Here is a 20,911-nt window from a genome sequence, read left to right as displayed (position 1 = left end):
AGTGATCCCACTCTGCACTCTCCTGTCAATTTTGGGAATCCTGCTAGACTCGTGCGCACTTGCGTGCTCCAGGGATAGCGCATGCAGCTCACCTGTCAGATGAGAATTAAATTAGATTAAATTCTCTCAGTCTCACGTGAAGCCCTGCCCACTGATAGATAAGCCCACGCTGCGCACAAGGATAGTTACATATTGCAATATACATGATATAGCAAAATCTCTATCGATTGACACTTTACATCGTCGCCACGATACATAAATTGTCACATCGACCAATGAAAATGTATTGGTGAGTAAATAAAATTAGTTACTCGGTAGTTGACGGGTTACTATTTCTGGAACTGTAGTAAGTAATCATTTCAAACCATTTACTAGTTTTTATAGGATCCAGAACACCATATGGCAACACATATGTTGAATTTTCCTAGTATCAAGCCACCAAAATGAAAATACACACACAGTCATCATAGGTCTTCATATTTTTGTGCATTTTTACCAAGAAGGACACTGGCTCATCTTGTAAATGATGCTGCGAGTGACACAATGACCTGCCGTTTGTTACAAATAGGCATGAAAAAAAAAAACTGCTGAATAATTCCATTGTCCAAGGATCACAAATAATGCTAAATATAGTTTCTTGGTCATTACGAAATAATGATGGCTAATACATTTTTGTCATTTACCCACCATTGGTCTGACTCAAACCTTCTGTTTGAGACTTCTGTTTGCTACAGACACAAGATACACTGAAGGCACATCCAATAGCTTGACAAATATGCCACAGTTATCACCTGCAGTATTACTGTGAGTTTCAGAGTAATAGGAACAGCTTTACAAAAGTTGATCATGCCTTTTGTTTTGTTGCTTTTTACAAATGCCCAACCGGCTGAGATGTTTATTCACTTCTTTTCCAAGTAGTGCGAATACTCAGCGAGGACATCAGCCAGTCAAGAGACAGAATAGCTATGAAGATGATCCAGAGATCACCGCTCAGATACACCTGACCCTGGCCGATTTAGACGCAAATCTTGCAGGCAAGTTATCTATGGGTAACATCTGGCAGAAAGACTTCAGCCAAGGAACATTTTCAACCACTCAGTTGTGCTTCTTAAGTAATTGATCATAACTGTTCCTAGGTTTTCCTAATGGAAGCAGTCTTCAATTTGATGTATAATAACTGTCAGAAAACTTACTTTGTTTACTTAGACTTGATAATATGCACAATATTGCCCTATGAATGTCTAAATTACTTCAAAACTGTTTTTCCTGCATATTAGACATCATTCAGTCAGATGGAGCATCTGATTTTGTAGACGATGAAATCCCAGTGTCCATTGTTGACATGGACATTCCAGTTACAACCATTGACGAAGTTCCTGATGACGACCGATACAGCATGAGTGAGTTTAAGGCGACGCTGCTGTGCAGCACGCAAAACGTCATCCGCCAATCATGTACACCATGTGAGGCTATCCAAAACAAAAACAACAATGCCTGCCTTACAAATGAGACAAACCTGAATCCATCTTCAGCCACTCAGAAGCAGTCCCAAAACATTAAGCTCACAGGTATTGAGAAAAACGTGAGTCCATCTTCAGCTACTCAGAAGTGGTCGAAAGAGACAAAGCTCACGGATGATAAGGAACAGAAAGTTGTCTTAAACCCTGACACTAAGAATAAAGCTGAAACTGAAGACCTAAAGAGCCAGAAAGACATTGTATCTCAGAAACCTCAAGGTCATGTTGTGCATCAGACAGTTCAAAGTGTGAAAAAGATTCCTGAAAATAGATTAAAGCCTGCACCTATGGTCCGAAGACAGAGCACAGAGACTGCTAATGAAGACACAAGACCTATTAACAGAGCCCCGGCAACTCAGGGTAAGATCACCCAGAGTTCCTTCTCTCGGTTTGGAATGAAAACTTTCACAGTCATTCCTCCCAAGCCAGCTGTGTCCCAGACTACCAAGCCTGCAGGCTCTCTAGTCATAGGTGCCATTAAGATTGATGAACAAGGCAACATGGTTACAAAAAGAATGATTACCACGGCCCCAGAAAAACACTGCAGCCCTGAAGGGGCCACTTGTGCAACAGAATCCTCACTGGGCAAAGCCAAAGCTTTCTGGAGCTCTGCAGAGAAGCAAGACCAGTCATCTACAACCAGCCGAGGACCTGTGGTGAAGAATAAAGATGCTGATGTGGTCAAACCCTCACTTGTATCTGGAGTCTCTAAACTTTCAGAGAAATCACTTCCTGAGGAAGCACTCAAAGAGATGAATGTATTAGAAAAGAACTCCATATCAGTAGTGGCATGTAAGCCATTGATTCCAGAGCCTGTAGAGAATTCCTATTTCACAGCTGAAAAGCGTGATCTCTCTTTTCTTAAACCCTCCAGAAGAACATCTAGCCAATACGTAGCTTCGGCCATTGCTAAAAACAATGGATTGCTCAGCACTAAAATAGATAGCATTCCGGAGCGAACGGAGTCTAATGTTGGTGTTCAAAAACAACTTGTCTATCAACGTTTTAATAATGAGATTAGACCTACAAACACACTTCCAGTGAGGTTGCATAAGTCTGCTACTGCTTTCAAACCAACAGAAAGTTCAGTGCCGCCTTTTGCTGGCTCTAAACACTCGCAAAGTTACCTCAGTCATGTAGCGGAAAAGCCAACAGGTTCTGAACAGATTAGTAGTGTTGATAAAGGCACTCTTCATGGGAGAGACGGAACCAAATCTATGGACTCACAATCCATAAATAACAAAGTCCAGCCTTCAATATATATTTCCACTCATATTATACCCTTGAAATCCTCATCAGAAGAAGACTCATCAATCAATAAGTTCCCAGACACATCCTCACTTCGACAGATGCTAACAGACACCACACGTCCACCACTTACAAAGAAGCCAGAGTTAAACGAATCCGATATTCCATCTGAACCAAACCAGGGTAACACGTTTGGACCAGTTAAGAAGTTCAAGCCTGTTGTTTTTAAACCTGTCCAGAAGGAAACTTCTCTCCATAGCTCGCTAATGGAGGCCATTCAGTCTGGGGAGGGAATTGAAAGTCTCAAAAAGGTGAGAATTGAGAATCACAGCATGTACTGTATTGCGCAAATGAAGTTAATACCTATTTTGGAACATCCTTATAAGATTAAATAGTTTTGCTGAAAAATAAGTTTACTTGAAGGAAAATGATTGGAATTTTAAATCTTGCTTTGTATTTTGTCCAGGTATCTGATTCTTCTAGCAGTTACATTGCTAAAAATCCATCTTTCATTGATGTAGAGAGTGAGTATTCTGCACTTCTATCTGCGATAAGAGCTCCAAGAAACTCCACCAGACTGAAGAAGGTAAGCTAAATATTTGTCAGACTTACACAACTTACGAATACAAAAATATATTATAAAGGGAGCAATCTAGTTTTTTTTTTTTCATCATATTGCATCGCTAACTTGCAGTGTAGCCAGAGTGTTAAGGTGCGTTCAGTTTTAGCATGTTTACATGCATGATCTTACACCGATTATGCTTAATAAGCCGACAAGTTATTAAGGTCATGCTTTAAGCAGATTTCCTATATTATAGGAAGGTCTTGAACTGGGTAAAAGCAAAAACCAGTCGACACACATAGATTTTTGCACATTACCCCAGTTTCGTGATGTATAAAAACACCTTTACCAGCATCCTTACTGACATATCTAATGTGTGTAAGTGTTGAATATATGCCTGTTTAAATTCTGACTTTAAAAGCAGAGAATAACACGATGATTTCAAGTCTCATGTAAACACGTTTTTCTTGCGCTGTCGTATTTTTTAAATAAGATGTTTTTGATAGTTGCCAGTATATCGGTGTGTATAGCCCTGTTTGGATGGGATTCGTTTTCCTGACATATGTCTGTAAAGTACTTTGTATGTCTGTAATGTTTACAGTCGATTTGCGATGAATAAGTGATGTCCATAGAAATCGCAGAGATGGGTGTGTGTTTACATATCAACGTCACACATAACTGACCCGTTATATAGCTGTACTGATTAATTATGCAGGAAAATATTAAAAATGATCATATCCTTTATCTGGGATTATTAGAAGAAATTAATTGGAATATCTGGCAAAATACAACAGAACTGGTGAAATTAGTGAGCCTGTAATCCTATATTACACTCTTGAATTAAAAGTATGTACAGTCCATTCACATTGTATTGATTTATTTGACCCTCCGGAAAGAAAAAAAAAATCTATTAGAAAGACTCAAGATTATTGGATTAAATATGAATGAAAAGATACTTATATCACTTGGCGTAATCCCCGTTTTATGGTTGAGTTTACCCCTACTTAGGACGAGACCTAAACTGGTGGTGATTGGGTGGGGTGGTGGTTGGGGGGTGAAAACACGTAACTATGCGAACAATGAGAGGCATCTGTGCAGGTTTATAAAGTGGAAGTTGTACTATGATTAGATGAGATGCCTGATATCTTCCTGTGATCCTGAGATCTTCCTTCTAGGACTACACTTACGCTTACATTTCTATCAGAAAGACTTGAGATTATTGGAATAAATACAAACAAAAAGATACTTTTATCATTTGGCATAAGCCCCGTCCCACGGTTCAGCGCTCCGATGCTTACTTGAACTGTCAGATCCTGCCAGAGGCTATGACGGCAGGGGAGCAGAGCTTACCCCAAAAGAAAATATAACCTAATTTAAACATATGCCCACAAAAGAAAATACAAAACCTATTCATTAGACTCAGGACAGCAGCCAGGTCTTCAGAAGGTGAGGGACAAATCTGAAAGAGGAAATATAAATGAATGATGTAAATATAGCCTGTATATGACTGTAAAACTTACTACAATTGTGCCATACCCTACAAAGGCTGCCTATGAGAATTGTTGAGCCCTTACGAATGAGTGAGCCTTGTTTGTGCAGTATCTTTGCAGAAGGGTAAATGATACTTTGTGATTGAGCCATTCGATAAGGGCAAAGGTTGTTTGTGCCATAGCCCTTGCTGAAGGATATACAATGTTTGCGTTTGAACCCTACAATAATGATATTGTTGTGCAATACCCTTTGCCAGAAAATAAATAAGGTTTGATTATGAGCCCTCAGACAAGGGTGGCTGATTTTTGTGAAATATTTTTGTCAAATGATGAACAACATTGCGTTTGAGCCCTATAATAAGGGCGACGTTGTTGTACAGTATCCTTTGCCAAAAGATAAACTACATATGCGTTTAAGCCCTTCGATAAAGGTGAGCGTTAATGGTGTAATATTCTTGCCAAAGGATAACAACGTTGCGTTTGAGCCCTACGATAAGGGTGACGTTGTGAAAAACCCTTTGCCGAACAGTAAATAACGTGTGATTATGAGCCCTCTGATGAGGGCGAGCAGTGTTTGTGCAGTACCCCTGCAAAGATAAATGATGCTTTGCCATGTGAAGGGAATTCATTTCTTTATTTATAAACCACATTTGCTGTGTCGTGGGATGCTCTAAGGAGATGGATTGGCCACTAGCAGGAGCACCGTGGTTGTGGTGTTGCAAGTCTTAGACACACTGCCCAAGGAGAGAATGTAGCAGTGAGTGCCGGGGAGGTATGAAAGTGTTGGAGGAGCCTACTTGCAGTTGCAAAGTCGGGACTGTTCAGCTGTGAAGAAGCATAGACATCAAATAATATGAAAGTTTTGGAATGGAAAATGCCTATATGGTTTATCTTACTATTGAATTCTTAGACAACTGAAAGGTGCAGGGACTGGCAAATGCTGCAAGATGCAGATGGAAAGGGCAAATAAGTAATTGCGAATAATGGTCTGCACTTATATAGAACCTTTTTTAACCTTAGCGGTTCCAAAGCGCTTTACACTGTGATTCATTCACCCATTCACACACACACTCACACACCAATGACAGCAGAGCTGCCATGCAAGGCGCTAGTATGCATGATCCATGACGTATAAAGCTTCAGTCAACTGAATATTCGGTATCTGCTTGTAAGAAGTGCTAATACGGCACAGGTTTATCCCAATAAAGTAATACAAATGCCTTACTTACCAACTACTAAATGTTATTGCCCCGACAACGAGCACATACAGGTGCATCTCAATAAATTAGAATGTCATGGAAAAGTTCATTTATTTCAGTGATTCTACTCAAATTGTGAAACTCGTGTATTAAATAAATTCAATGCACACAGACTGAAGTAGTTTAAGTCTTTGGTTCTTTTAATTGTGATGATTTTGGCTCACATTTAACAAAAACCCACCAATTCACTATCTCAAAAAATTAGAATATGGTGACATGCCAATCAGCTAATCAACTCAAAACACCTGCAAAGGTTTCCTGAGCCTTCAAAATGGTCTTTCAGTTTGGTTCACTAGGCTACACAATCATGGGGAAGACTGCTGATCTGACAGTTGTCCAGAAGACAATCATTGACACCCTTCACAAGAAGGGTAAGCCACAAACATTCATTGCCAAAGAAGCTGGCTGTTCACAGAGTGCTGTATCCAAGCATGTTAACAGAAAGTTGAGTGGAAGGAAAAAGTGTGGAAGAAAAAGATGCACAACCAACCGAGAGAACCGCAGCCTTATGAGGATTGTCAAGCAAAATCGATTCAAGAATTTGGATGAACTTCACAAGGAATGGACTGAGGCTGGGGTCAAGGCATCAAGAGCCACCACACACAGACGTGTCAAGGAATTTGGCTACAGTTGTCCTCTTGTTAAGCCACTCCTGAACCACAGACAACGTCAGAGCTTACCTGGGCTAAGGAGAAGAAGAACTGGACTGTTGCCCAGTGGTCCAAAGTCCTCCTTTCAGATGAGAGCAAGTTTTGTATTTCATTTGGAAACCAAGGTCCTAGAGTCTGGAGGAAGGGTGGAGAAGCTCATAGCCCAAGTTGCTTGAAGTCCAGTGTTAAGTTTCCACAGTCTGTGATGATTTGGGGTGCAATGTCATCTGTTGGTGTTGGTCCATTGTGTTTTTTGAAAACCAAAGTCACTGCACCCGTTTACCAAGAAATTTTGGAGCACTTCATGCTTCCTTCTGCTGACCGGCTTTTTAAAGATGCTGATTTCATTTTCCAGCAGGATTTGGCACCTGCCCACACTGCCAAAAGCACCAAAAGTTGGTTAAATGACCATGGTGTTGGTGTGCTTGACTGGCCAGCAAACTCACCAGACCTGAACCCCATACAGAATCTATGGGGTATTGTCAAGAGGAAAATGAGAAACAAGAGACCAAAAAATGCAGATGAGCTGAAGGCCACTGTCAAAGATACCTGGGCTTCCATACCACCTCAGCAGTGCCACAAACTGATCACCTCCATGCCACGCCGAATTGAGGCAGTAATTAAAGCAAAAGGAGCCCCTACCAAGTATTGAGTACATATACAGTAAATGAACATACTTTCCAGAAGGCCAACAATTCACTAAAATTGTTTTTTTTATTGATCTTATGATGTATTCTAATTTTTTGAGATAGTGAATTGGTGGGTTTTTGTTAAATGTGAGCCAAAATCATCACAATTAAAAGAACCAAAGACTTAAACTACTTCAGTCTGTGTGCACTGAATTTATTTAATACACGAGTTTCACAATTTTAGTTGAATTACTGAAATAAATGAACTTTTCCACGACATTCTAATTTATTGAGATGCACCTGTATAAAGTGAACAAAGCAAAAAGAAAGAATTGCATTTATAGCTTAAAATAAAATGTTATGTTGTTAAACTAATGTGGTTGTTAAACTATTTAGAGAGCATTAATAGGGAGCTTGTGTTTTGACCAGCAGATGCAGAAAATGAACTGTATGCAAGAACTTGAGTAATGCAGCTTTGGAATATCAAATGTTTGTGATAAAGCCCCATTGCTTAGAAAGGCTGCATTGTTTAGAAACATAGTCCTATCACTAATATGGAATTAATAGATTACAGGAACCCATAATAAAACAACTCTCTACACTGTAATGATGCCAGAATTACTCTTAATAAAATATGAACATAACTGTGATATAGGAATTAGTACCCCCGGGTTGATTTGGTAATTTATTTTATAAGAGCAGCAGAATGCATTGTGCTGTTAATAAAATACAGAAATGTAATGAGCAATGCCTACTGCTGGTGTGAGAGACATGCAGCATCGTATGATGCAACTTATGCATTATGACATGCATGAATATTGGATCTTGATTCCCTGATGAAGGGTACACTCGGGCATGCAACACTATGGTAAACAGATCAATGTTTGCAAACCTATACTCGGTTACCCACGTGACGCGGCCACTGTGCTGTAGAACACACAATCACCTATCATGATCGGGGAGAACCGAGTTTTCAAGAAAAATGAAATATTGGTGCTTGAAAGCGATATTAATGCAGTATAAGGCTTATGGTGAACAGAGAATTGGGAAAATTGGCAGTAGAAATCCTGAAACCCCATCAACCACCAACCCCAAAAGAAGAATAGACTGAGAACTTAGCATTTTTCCCTGATGGAGACCGGCTGCTGAGGAGCGTAAACATCAAGGTGAGTCATAATTCAACATGAAGCATCTGTTGCTTGGAGAATCGAGGCGTAGCATGTGACATGATTGTGTGTTTAACTCGCATGTGCATAAGTAAAACGCAGAAGTATGTGAACAATGAGAGGCAGCTGAGCAGGCTTATAAAGCAGAGGCTGTATTTTGATTGGATGAGAGGCCTGATTGAATGAATCCCGTGATCTTCTTGCTAGAGCTATGTTATCGCTTACCTTTTCAAAACGTGGGGGTGTAGTGTTCGAACAACACATGCAAATCTCAATGCAATTTCCCCCCAGTCACTCTGCTCTAATCACAAAATTATATGCTTGTGTACTTTTCCAAATTTCCTAACCAAAAGAACACACTTTTGTTCCTTTCTGTTTTTCATGGGTAAACACTCAACAGCATAAATTCTTGAGAAAAACATGCATCAGTCTATATGCAACAGTCAGCATTATATGAAGTTGTGAAGTGTGTCTTTCATTTTCTAGTGTCTTCTCATTGGGCAATATCCACTTCAGACACTTGTCTTGGAGAACCTGGGTTAAAAATATTTAAAGGGCTTATAGACTAGACAGTGGAGATTCACTGACTTTTTACCAGCATGTAAATTCGTGCAGGATTATTATAACCTTGGGTAGTTTTAAATGGACGTTTTCAGTAAAAACAGTTTAGAAAAATACTGACATGACCAATTTGTACCAGATTAAAATCACACAGAAGCTTTGGTAATTACTACATTACACCATGTCGACATATAAAACTATTTCTCTCCGAAAAGGGCTTGTAAATGCACTTATTGACACTGATACTGTTTACATGGTCTTCAGAAAGCGGTTTATTCCAGAGTTTTTTGCAGAAAGCGGGGTTCTGAAACTCATGTAAACGAGATTGAAACTACAATCCCAAAATTTATTCACAAACTTAAGCACAAAGTAATGGGAGAGCTTGTTTGTGAAAACATGTCAACAAACAAGAAAAATTGGCTCCTGCTTGTTATTGCACAGAAAGGGAAAAAACAGCTGAAAATAATGATGAGACAGCGGTTTGGGAGATATGGGCGATGTTTTATTTTATAATTATTTTTTGTCTCCTGTATCCTAATGCCTCTCTCTCCTCTTGCGCTCTCTAATACTTTTGCTCTTTTTCATTGTCGGTCTCTCAATTATCGGAACAGTGCACATACGAGATGCTTGATTGATTTCTTGAACAGCAACTTCACTATTTGTGTCACTTTACTATCAACTGTGGTGTTGAAAGGAGAGGCTTCTCAAAGAACAGATATCTCATGTAGGGATGGACTAATTATACATAATTTATTACTATTCAATACTGAATGTGTGTATTGATAAATAAATTGGAGGACAAGATGCACTGTGATGCATCAAAGATTGTTTTGTAATCGAATCGTTACCCTTTTGAATCATAATTGCATAACAAGGCCAGTGAAGATTCATATCTTTAGTTAGTGTTGACGTCCATGAGGAAAAATTAGGTGCTGCACAATATTCAATTTATTCTCAGAGGAATAAACATAGCGAATTAAAGTCAGAAAATTTTTTTAAAGCTAATTTTCTTTTATTATGGTGTTTTATTATGGTTTTAATTGATGACACATTAGCATTGTAACGTAATGGAGTCTCAGAGAGCAAGGGTGTGGATCCAGACATAGTTTATTAAAGAAAAGGTAAAGTACAACACAAAGCAAGGCTCAGGCAAGACAAAAAACTAGAACTGAAGCTCACATACAAATGTACATTAAGGACAAGAACTGACAAAGACACAGGAAACACGAGGGCATTATATACACAAACTTCAAACTAAAAGTCTTAAACCTCCTAGCGACCTCTAATGGCCACTAGGGAAAATGTCCCAAAAATATTACAGAGCCCCCCCTTTAATACACCGCCCAAAAACCAACTAAAAATGAGAAACATGGGGTAGGAACAGAAGGTGAACATGGGAGCTCAGGAGGGCGACCTGGAGACTACGGTGGTGAAAATGGACTAAGCGGGCAGCCAGGAAGTGAGGAACAACCAAGCAGACGGACAGGAGGTGAAGGACAGACAGGTGGATGGCCAGGAGCCATGACAAGCAAGGCAAGGCAACAAGAGACTATGGTGGGCCAGGCGGAGGGCCAGGAGACCACTGTAACCTCAGTGGTCAAGGCAGCTGGGGATGAAGAGGTCAAGGTAACTCTAGACTCGGAGGTCAGGGCACCAGGGGACCTAAAGTTCACAACAACGGGGGACTCGGAGGGCTCAGAGGCCAGGGTAGCTGGGGACTTAGAAGGCTCAGAGGTCAGAGTAGCTGAAGACTCAGAGGTCAGGGCAACAAGGGACTTTGAGGGCTTAGAGGTAAGGGTAACAAGAAACTCAGAGGTCAGGGCAACTGGACACTCAGAGGGCAAGGCAACTGGACACTCAGAGGTCAAGGGTACAGGGGACTTTGAGAATTCAGAGCGCTCTAAAGTCAAAGCAGCTGTGGGCTTGGAGGGCTCAGAGGATTCAGTGTTCAAGGCATTAGGTAACTCCGAGGATTCAGAGTTCAAAGCACTAAGGGACACAGAAGTTTCAGAGAATTCAGAGTTTGAGGCCCTGAGGGATTTAGAAGGTGCTCTAAAGTCAAAGCAGCTGTGGGCTTGGAGGGCTCAGAGGATTCAGTGTTCAAGGCCCTAGGTGTCTCAGAGGGCTCAGAGTTTTCAGAGTTCAAATGACTAAGGGAAGCAGAAGGTTCAGAGAATTCAGAGTTCAAGTACTAGGGAGAAAAGTACAAGGAGACTCGCGGGGCGGAGCCACTGGAGAATTGGGGCGGGGCCACTGAAGACTCAGGGGGTGAGGCCGCAGGAGGCGGAGACTCAGGGGGTGAGGCAGCAGGAGGCTGAGACTCGGGGGGACCAGGCCGCAGGAGGCAGAGTCTCAGGGGCGAGGCAGCAGGAGGCGGAGATTCAGGGGGTGTGGCAGGCGTGGATGCTGGCTCATGCTTCACGCTGGGACCACCGATGTTGAGACCACCGAAGCTGAGACCACCAAAGCTCAGACCACCGGGACCACCAAAGCTGGGACCACCGAGGTTGAGACCACCGGGACCACCGGAGCAGGGACCACCAAGGTTGAGACCACTGGGACCACTGGAGCTGGGACCACCGATGTTGAGACCACCGCTGTGACCTCTGCCACCTCTGGTTAAGTGGCTGCAGAGGGAGCAAAGGCCGCTTCTGGAGAATAGGGAGCTGCAGCAGCCTCTGACAGCTCCAGGAAAACTACAGCTTTACTCCCTCTTTTCCTCCTCTTCTTGGAGGTTGCAGGCATGGACTCAGGCATCGACTCGGGCATCTCACCCACTGTAAGATCCGATCCTTCTAAGTACATGGCAGCGTCAATAAATTGTGCCAGAGACCATCCCACTCTGCCACCTGGCATATCAGACCGGATGGGCTGTTCTAGTCCATGCCTAAAAATGTCCTTCGGCACTACCACGTCCCAGTTCATCAGATTGGAGAGCTCATAAAAGTCAGCCACTTATTCCTCTATGGAGCAAGCTCTTTGATGGAGACAAAGGAGCTTTACTGCTGGATCCATTGTTGGTCAGTTCTTCTGTAACGTAATGGAGCAAGAGTGTGGATCCAAATGCAGTTTATTAAAGAAAAGGTAAAGTTCAACACATAGCAAAGCCTCAGGCGAGACAAAAAAACAAGAACTGAAACTTGCACTATGGACATCCATGAAGGACAAAAACTTGACAGAGACACAGGAAACATGAGGGCATTATATACACAAGACCAACAAGTTTAACAAAACTAATTATTAAGACACAACTGGGAGCAATAAAGGGGAGCACAGAGAACAAAGACAAGACAAAAACCAAACTTCAAAGTAAAAGTCTTAAACCTCCTAGGGACCTCTAGTGGCCACTAGGAAAAATGTCCCATATATATTACAAACATTATGTTTATTTCCTGTTTGTATTTCAAATGTAATGCAATTGTTGGTTTGTATATTTAGAGCATTCAACACAGGGGCGGTTCTAAGGTCACTGGATATTAGGGGCTTTGCCCAGACCTGTGTGGAAACCAATGGGGCCATCCTTTGATGAAATATCGAAATTTAATACAAGTTTAAATGTTATATCTGTGAGATGTCACTTACATAGTAAATCTTTAAATATAACTAAAACTAAAAGATCCCTTTAACTTCTGTCTCAGCTTCAAATAAGCACAAAAATCAGAAACTGTGTGCTTTTAACACTATGTACTTTAAAACATTAAAAAAATAACACTATATTGTCCCTTTCTGCTTTCCATAGTTCTAATCACATTTTGTACAAATGATGTGATGGAACGACCCACCCCTCCCTTGCGTCATCGTCGCCCTGACTCTTAGGGCTGCCTTTCAGCCAGGCTCACAACGGGAGGGGGTAGGACATAGGATAGATGAAATTTAGTATGCCTCGTTTGGGCTTAGGATGATGAGACACACCTGATGTGAATAGAGCCTCATCACTGCTGCCGCTAAAATGTAGGCAGCGTCCGAAACCAAAGGTAGTTGTCTTGTTGCCTCGCTGCCCTATTAGTCAGTGACTCAACGGACAGCGTTTGCGTACAAAAGGACCTCAAGAAACTGGTTTCGGACATGCGACTGAGGCAGCATAATGTCACATCATTGCTTGGATTTCAGCAACTGATTATCGCCATCTGGTGTCCAAAGGAGGCAATGCATCTGCTTCATTCAGTCCAACTGAACCACAATGGTCTAATAATCTAGAACAAAATCAAGAGAGTTTTGGTGAAAACCAAGTGTATATTTCATAATACAACACTAATTTCTTACTAGAAATGGAATCAAAAGTTTGTAAAAGTGGGGGGAAAAAAAACGTACATTTATATACAAATTGGCTTTCGGCCACCTCTTCGGCCTCTTTTTTTTCTTCAGCTCAACTGCCATGGATCCACATGCACAGGATTGTGGGATGTCATAAGCAGCGAAGGATACATCTATGGTGCCTTCAGATATCGATAAGATGAAGGTATCTCAGTAGACAGGATGTGACACGAACATTGAATTCAGATCTGCCTTGATCCCTTCCTGCCTACATACATGGCCTCTGAAGGCAGCATTTTTCTAGTTTCGGACGCAGCCATAAAGATGATGAGCTGCCTTTCCCTTCGCACGCCGTGGCTCTAGGGAAGCGGAGTCGCTACGAGGAAGTCTCCGCCCCTCATGCCTGAATCCAGGAGGGGAGCGCTTCTCAGCTGCCAGACCCCACCCATTATTTCTGGGCCTTACCCTATCATCACCACCCATTTTTTACATAGCCACATTCATCGCGAGGGCACCAGAACCCCCTTAATTTTTGGACACTATTTCCCCATGGACACTTTATTCCCCATTTTTTAACATTTTATGTTTATTATCATTTCAAATAAACAGTTCTCTGAGGCCTGACACCACACCCACTGTGTCTGTCTCTAGTTGCTTCAAGTTAGTTTAGAAGATAGCAGGCTGTAAGTAGGCTAAAATAAGTGAGGAAAAAAATAGTTGCTACTTTTGGCAAAGTTTTTGAGGTTAATGGTATCGTGTCTTAATAAAAGAGTTTTGCAAAAAATGCAAATGTCCCGGCTTGTGACTTAAAGTTTGCAAGGTATTAAGACTTGAAGTACAGTATTAGGGTTAGGGTCATAAGTATAAATATTTGGTGCTTACTGTCAGGGTTCTGCCCTAAGTTTTGGGCTTTTTCCCCTTTGTGGTAGAGCCCTGACATGTACATGTTCTATGCCTGTTTTATGTCTGGATTCAGCCACTTTGTTTGATTTGATTTATTTAATCTGTGGCTGCATCCAGGCATTTGTTTTGTCTCGTGTTGTGAATGCACTTGGTTTTGTGTTTTCTCATTTCCTTGTTCATTCATGTCTGTCTTGTCTTCAGCGATAACCCCGCCCTCTCGTTTGCCTTGTTATCTGTCTGATTATTGGTTCATTGTTTTCACCTGCCTCCTCGTTTTTTCCTTGTTACCCTCCTGATTTCTCTCCCTTTATAATCTCCCTTTGTGCTCTGTCTGGTGCCAGTACATTGTGGAATGTATTGTGGATTTTTCCTTGTTAAGTGTGTTAGTCGGTTCCTGTCCTGTTAGTTTGATTCCAACCCTGCTCCAGCCCAGCCCAGCCCAGAGGAGGAGAAGGGCCCCTACTCTTCAATCACTGCCAGTGCTTACAGCCACGGAGGCCGTTCCACTGCCAACGGCCACAGAGGCTGTTCCCCTGCCGCTGCCAATGGTCACGGAGGCCGTTCCGCTGCCAGCATCCACGGCCATGGAGGCCGTTCCCCTGCTACTGCCAGTGTTCACAGCCACGGAGCCCATTCCCCAGTCTCTGCTAGTGCTCAGCCATGGAGGTCGTTTTCCTGTTTGATTCCGCTCCCGTCCTGGAGCCGTCTGTCCTCGCTCCCATCCTGGAGCCATCTGTTCTTGTTCCCATCCTGGAGCTGCCTGTCCAGTTCCCTGTGGCTGTCGATAAGTCCATCCAGTTCCCTGAACCTTTTCAGTTCCCTGAGACTGTCGATAATCCTGTCCAGTTTCCCATGGCTGTCGACGATCCCAGTACCTGCCTGACCTCATCCCTGTCCTCAAGCCTCCTCTAGGCTGCCGGACCCCACCCCCTTCCTGGAGCCTCCTCCCAGGCTGCCTGACACCACCCCCTTCCTGGACCCTCCTCCCAGGCCGCCTGACACCACCCCCTTCCTGGACCCTCCTCCCAGGCCGCCAGACCCCGCCTCCTACCTGGATCGTCCTCCTAGGCCGCCAGATCCCGCCACCTTCCTGGACCCTCCTCTCAGACTGCCTGACCCCGTCCCCTACCTTGAGCCGCCTCCCTGGCCACCAGACCCCGTCCCCTTCCTGGACCCTCCCCTCAGGCCGCCGGACCCCGCCCCCTTCCTGGACTGTCTTCTCAGGCCGCCTTGGTGCCACCCTGGACTTTTTTTATTTGTCTTGTCTTCAGTGATAACCCCGCCCTCTCGTTTGCCTTGTTATCTGACTGATTATTAGTTGATTGTTTTCACCTGCCCTCCTCATTTTTTCCTTGTTATTCTCCTGATTTCTCTCCCTTTTAATCTCCCTTTGTGCTCTGTCTGTTGCCAGTTCATTGTGGAATGTATTGTGGATTTTTCCCTGTTAGGTGTCTTGTCAGTAAGTTCCTGTCCTGTCCTGTTAGTTTAATTCCAACCCTGCTCCAGCCCAGCCCGTCATCTGGTTTTTCGCCCTGAACTGTGTTCGTTTTTCCCCTTTGGGGTAGTTTTGTTTGTTTTTTGTTTTATTTTTTGTTTTAATAAAAGCCCATTGAATTGCCTCCTGTGTTTGGGTCATTCCCTCACTCCAAACCTGACACTTACTGCATCTGGATGGACCAATGCAGCACAGTTTTCAATATCTCACCAAGACAGGAACGTTGACCATACACACTGCCACAATTGCGTGTCGTGAACACTCTTCCTTCATGCACGCACAAACAGTACATGAGAGCTGGAAAGCAGCTTCCAGCAAGACAGCATTTGTGTACTGATTTGGTGTTATCAATACTGTAGAAAGACAGGTATCATTAATTTATACTGTATATATTACTTGATATTAAAATATGTTGTTAAATTATAAAAATAGAATATGTTTTAGTATCAAATTGATACTGAAATGCTGGTACTTTTGACATCACTACAAGGTGATAAAAACATTCAGGGCTTTATGGAAAACAATCGTCACTTAAGCCCTGGTATCTCAGCCCTAGTTCTGCCCATGGTGTAGCATGCAATAAAGTGAGGCAACTATACTAAAGTACTATGATTTATTACTGAAAACCAAACATTACAAAGGTAATGTTTCCTTGTTGTTGTTGTTTTTTACATATATATTTGTTGATATTGCATATAAATCAGATGAGGACTCACAAATTCAAAATTATGTCTGGAATGCGTTTTGTCATAATCATTAGTCACTGGTGAATGTTTGCACTGATTTGTACAGAAAAAAATATGATATTTGCTCAAAGTACAAAGCTGATTTAACTACATGTAGTTTGGTTGTCAGTAGACTATTTCATTGTTGTTTCTTTTAGACCAAATCAGGAGCAGCTAAGGAGCTGGAGCAGATCAGGAAAGCTGAGGAGGACAGAAATGTCCAGATAGATATTATCTCACCTCCTACCACCCCTCCTCCTGCTTTTGCGGCACCCCAACCTCCAGCCTTTAGTGTTCCCCCACCTCCACCTCCTGCTCCATCCAAGCCACTTCTAGTGCTGCCCGCTGTGGGGAACCCAGAGGTGGCCCGAGAGGCTCTTCTGGAGGCTATCCGCTCAGGCTCTGGAGCCCAACGACTGAGGAAGGTAAGATTGTGTCAAAAGTATAGGGAATAACAATGATTTTACAGTACAGTACTTATTAACCATAAGGTTCAGTTTGTTAACATTTAGTAAAGTACATTTGTTAAAATGAATAACAATGACCAATACTTTTATAGCATTTGTTAATATTGGTTAATGTTAATTTCAACTAATATATTTTTTAAATGAAATGTTGTATATGTTAACATTAGTAAATGCAATATAAACTAACATGAACTAATAATAAACCATAGTGTTATCAATTAACATTAATCAAGATTAATAAATGCTTTTGAAAATTATTGTGCATCCATGATGCCTAATGCACTATCTAATGTTAACACATGGAACCTGATTGTAAATTGTTACTGCATTGTTATTTTATAAATTTCTGAAATCACACATCTTGAGTAACATTTAAATCCTCACAAAATTCAAAAATCATTTCTAAAATAATATTGTATTATATGTTATTATTCGTGCAGAATTAATAATACATTTTATTAATAATTATTGTAATTAACAAACTGTACTTTAGAGAAACTTATGTTTTGGGGCAAAAAAAGAAAAAAGGTTGTGATTTCCTTGCAACATATTTGTCAAAGCATTTGTTTCTCAGATCAATGACAAAAATAGTGTAACCTCAGTCTTGTCATTTCACAGGTACCTGTCACACACACAAGGCGTCAAGTGAATGGGAGACTTGGCACCATTCAGGCAACGTTGCCACTTTCTCATGGACACTAGAAACTTTCACTGGATCATTGTTTGGGTTTTCAGCAAACCCATAGCCAAATCTGGTGTTTAAGCATTTATGCTAATGCTGTTGCAGATAATGCTAACACAGTAATCATAGCCTTCTTTATTTATAGTGATATGCTGCTTCATGTCTGTGCCAATACTAATTTGCTTAGATTAATGCAGTTCAAGTCCTGCTACTGACATGCTAATGATGATGTTGAATAATCTAACCCTATACCCTAACCCTAATCAACCCTAACCCTAACCTGGTGTTTGATATTGGTATCTCATACATCTTAAGTCTGCCTGACCTCTATATCTTTATTAGTATTAAACCTGTATACATTATGCAGGTATTTTCTGTTGAATCACAGTATAGGTGACTGTAGTTGAATCCACCTGCCAATCACAATGGTCTTTGGCAATATTCTTGTTGATTTTTCTTTTTTTAAACAAACACTAGGTTGAAAAGTGGGAAATAAGTTAAACCGACAGATTTTTATTTAATTGTTATATTGAAAGGTGTTTCTTTAAAAAAAAAAAAAAATTTTCACAACATTTTCAAAATGATCAATAGATAGAATTTATTTCCATTAGAAAAGGTAGAATAAATAGCAGACTATGGACCGTTATTGACAATGTGAATTGTTTTTGAAGCAGTGTTGATACACATGCTGCATGTTTGACCAATACTAATGCATCTTCAAAATCATTCTTTAAAGCAAATAAAAATAAAAATAAATGTTGTTGCCTTATAGTTAATGACATGGTTAGACATAATTACAATGTAGTCAGTACCTTCTTACCAAGCTGCTGAACAACTGTAATCTAGAGCTGTCATGGTGCTTCACCTTTAATTTATACCATTGGGGAAATGATACACTACTAGACTTTAGAGTAAATTGTTTAATATATTTACACAAGTTGCAAATCGTTTTTGTTGTTGTCATTTAGTACTAAAGACTAGATGACAGACCTGTATGGTTATAATCTTATTGAATCAATGACTTGTGTATACAAAAGTTGTATAATTTGTAAAAATATGTTTGACACTAATATATAGTTTCAGATTTGACATTACAGCGTTAGTGTAATGAAAAAGATTTTCAGATTTTTCAATAATGCATTTGTAATGTAACATTTTTGCTTTTATTTTTATTTTTTTATTGCTGCACAAACTGAAACAAAAAAATAAATAAAAAATAAATCAATAAACTACTTTTACTTGTAATTGAAGCCCTCTCTTTTTATTGCAGAATTATCCTGAGGAAAAACAAAGTGCATGCATACTCTCCCAAAGGAATTTGCAAGAATGCAAGATTTTCTTCAATTTCATAAACAGCTTAATAGTGTGTCTGGAAGCTATGCTCCCCGTGTCATTGTTTAGTCTAGATGCTTTAGACATTGCTTGTATTTTTAAATGTGAGTCATATCACTGCTTTTGAACTAAATATAACCCTAAATATAAACATACTGGAGTACCGAGTTGCAAACCGTAGTTCACGGAGTCAAAATAACAGAGAGGAAAAAAAGAGAAAAGAATTGTCCCAAGTTCACAGGCTAAAATGTACCAAACTACATTTAGAATTAATGCCATTTTAAAATAGATATGATTTACGACTAACAAAAAAAAAAAGTTTCAAAAGTCTCAACTCTTGCTTAAAGGGTTAGTTCACCCAAAAATGAAAATTCTCTCATTATTTACCCTCATGATATCCCGTGTGTGTATGACTTTCGTTCTTCAGCAGAACACATTTGAAGAAAAATAGCATAGCTCAGTAGGTCCTTAAATTGCAAGTGGATGGTGATCAGACTTCTGAAGCTCCAAAAATCACAGACAGTCAGCATAAACGTAATCCATACAACTCCAGAGATTAAATTAATGTCTTCTAAAGGGACACGATCGTTTTTGGTGCAAAAAATATCAAAATTTAAGTACTTTTTAACTATAATCCATCACTTCTGGCCAGCAACGGTATGCTTGTTTGATGTAATCGCATTGGCTTGTGAGACACGCAAGTGTTAAATTGGGGCGGTACGGTCCGGAATGGCGTTCCGGCACCTTCGATTCCAAAAAAAAAAAATATTCTACTCTCTAGTCAGTTGCGGAGGCTGGTTAAGGTAGCATCTACGAGAGCAGCACCAAACAACACGCCCCCACATACAGACGTGTGTTCCGCTTCTATATCGTGCCGTGGTCCGATCTCTGTTTCATAGAAATCACGTAATATGGAATCAACCGTTCACCCGTTTCTTAGATCCACTGATATGCAGCAGCGATTTTGCTTAGTTTATTAAAAAGCTACCCGAAAGGGTTTTGAATCCGGAATCACTGGCATCCAAATCGACTTCAACATAGATAAATACTCTGTGTTATAGGGGGGCCTGGGTAGCTCAGCATGTATTGACACTGACTACCACCCCTGGAGTTGCGAGTTCAAATCCAGGGTGTGCTGAGTGACTCCAGCCAGGTCTCCTAAGCAACCAAATTGGCCCGTTTGCTAGGGAGGGTAGAGTCACATTGGGTAACCTCCTCATGGTCGCGATTAGTGGTTTTCACTCTCAGTGGGGCGCGTGGTAAGTTGTGCGTGGATGCGGAGTCTCCACAATGTCATGCACAACCTGATAAGATGGGCAGATTGACAGTCTCAGAAGTGGAGGCAACTGAGACTTGTCCCCCGGCACCCGGATTGAGGTGAGTAACAACGGCACCACAAGTAATGGGAATTGGGCATTCCAAATTGGGAGAAAAGGGGATAAAAATGAATAAATAAATAATACTCTGTATTAAACAACTTGAGATCAAAAGACCACTCGACCAACACACTGTAAAAGGTTTCACTGTTATGTGTATATTTATGTATGTACTCCATTTTTGTTGATTCAGCATTTATTTTTATTTTGTGTATTTTTTTTTTCTTTTCTTGAAACTTTTTTTTTCTAGCAAATATACAGTGGGATTCACTAGTGAAAATGCTTCTTTACGCCACAGTAAAGAATTTTAAACTCTTTTATAATTTAATGCAGATGTTTTCCTTACAAATTATATTATCAGAATAACAATTTGATTAAAAGGTAGCTGTGTAGAAATTGTTTGTTTCCCCCTGTTAAGAACAATGTTGTAGGGGAACAATATGTGTGTTAGGAATTAAATTAAACTGTCCACGTCTACGCCATTATATTGTTGGCCGCTTCGTTCAGGAGCGGGTTTGATTATTAGCAATGATCAATAATTATCAAAAATAATTAATGTTGATTAAAATCAATAGAACATTGATTAGAATCAACA

At 40.8% G+C, this 20,911-nt stretch overlaps 1 protein-coding gene across 10 annotated transcripts in view; it reads left to right on the top strand.

The window, feature by feature from the left end:
• The window catches only part of LOC127452714 (protein cordon-bleu-like), a 165,702-nt gene extending 146,849 nt beyond the window's left edge, over window positions 1–18,853 (top strand). For 8 of the 10 annotated variants that reach the window (XM_051718352.1, XM_051718348.1, XM_051718350.1 and 5 more), the window contains 5 exons: window positions 916–1,034; window positions 1,278–3,076; window positions 3,232–3,351; window positions 16,618–16,884; window positions 17,545–18,853. In XM_051718352.1, coding sequence (XP_051574312.1) covers window positions 916–1,034; window positions 1,278–3,076; window positions 3,232–3,351; window positions 16,618–16,884; window positions 17,545–17,628 — 2,389 coding nt within the window. In that variant the 3' untranslated portion in view covers window positions 17,629–18,853. The remainder of the gene's footprint in view (window positions 1–915; window positions 1,035–1,277; window positions 3,077–3,231; window positions 3,352–16,617; window positions 16,885–17,544) is intronic. The other 2 variants (XM_051718351.1, XM_051718345.1) reach the window with 1 other exon arrangement.
• Window positions 18,854–20,911: the final 2,058 nt, after the last annotated feature.

The sequence above is a fragment of the Myxocyprinus asiaticus genome, chromosome 15 (assembly GCF_019703515.2).
Source record: "Myxocyprinus asiaticus isolate MX2 ecotype Aquarium Trade chromosome 15, UBuf_Myxa_2, whole genome shotgun sequence".
Classification (NCBI taxonomy): Eukaryota; Metazoa; Chordata; class Actinopteri; order Cypriniformes; family Catostomidae; genus Myxocyprinus; species Myxocyprinus asiaticus.
This window is presented reverse-complemented; position numbering and strand designations above follow the sequence as displayed.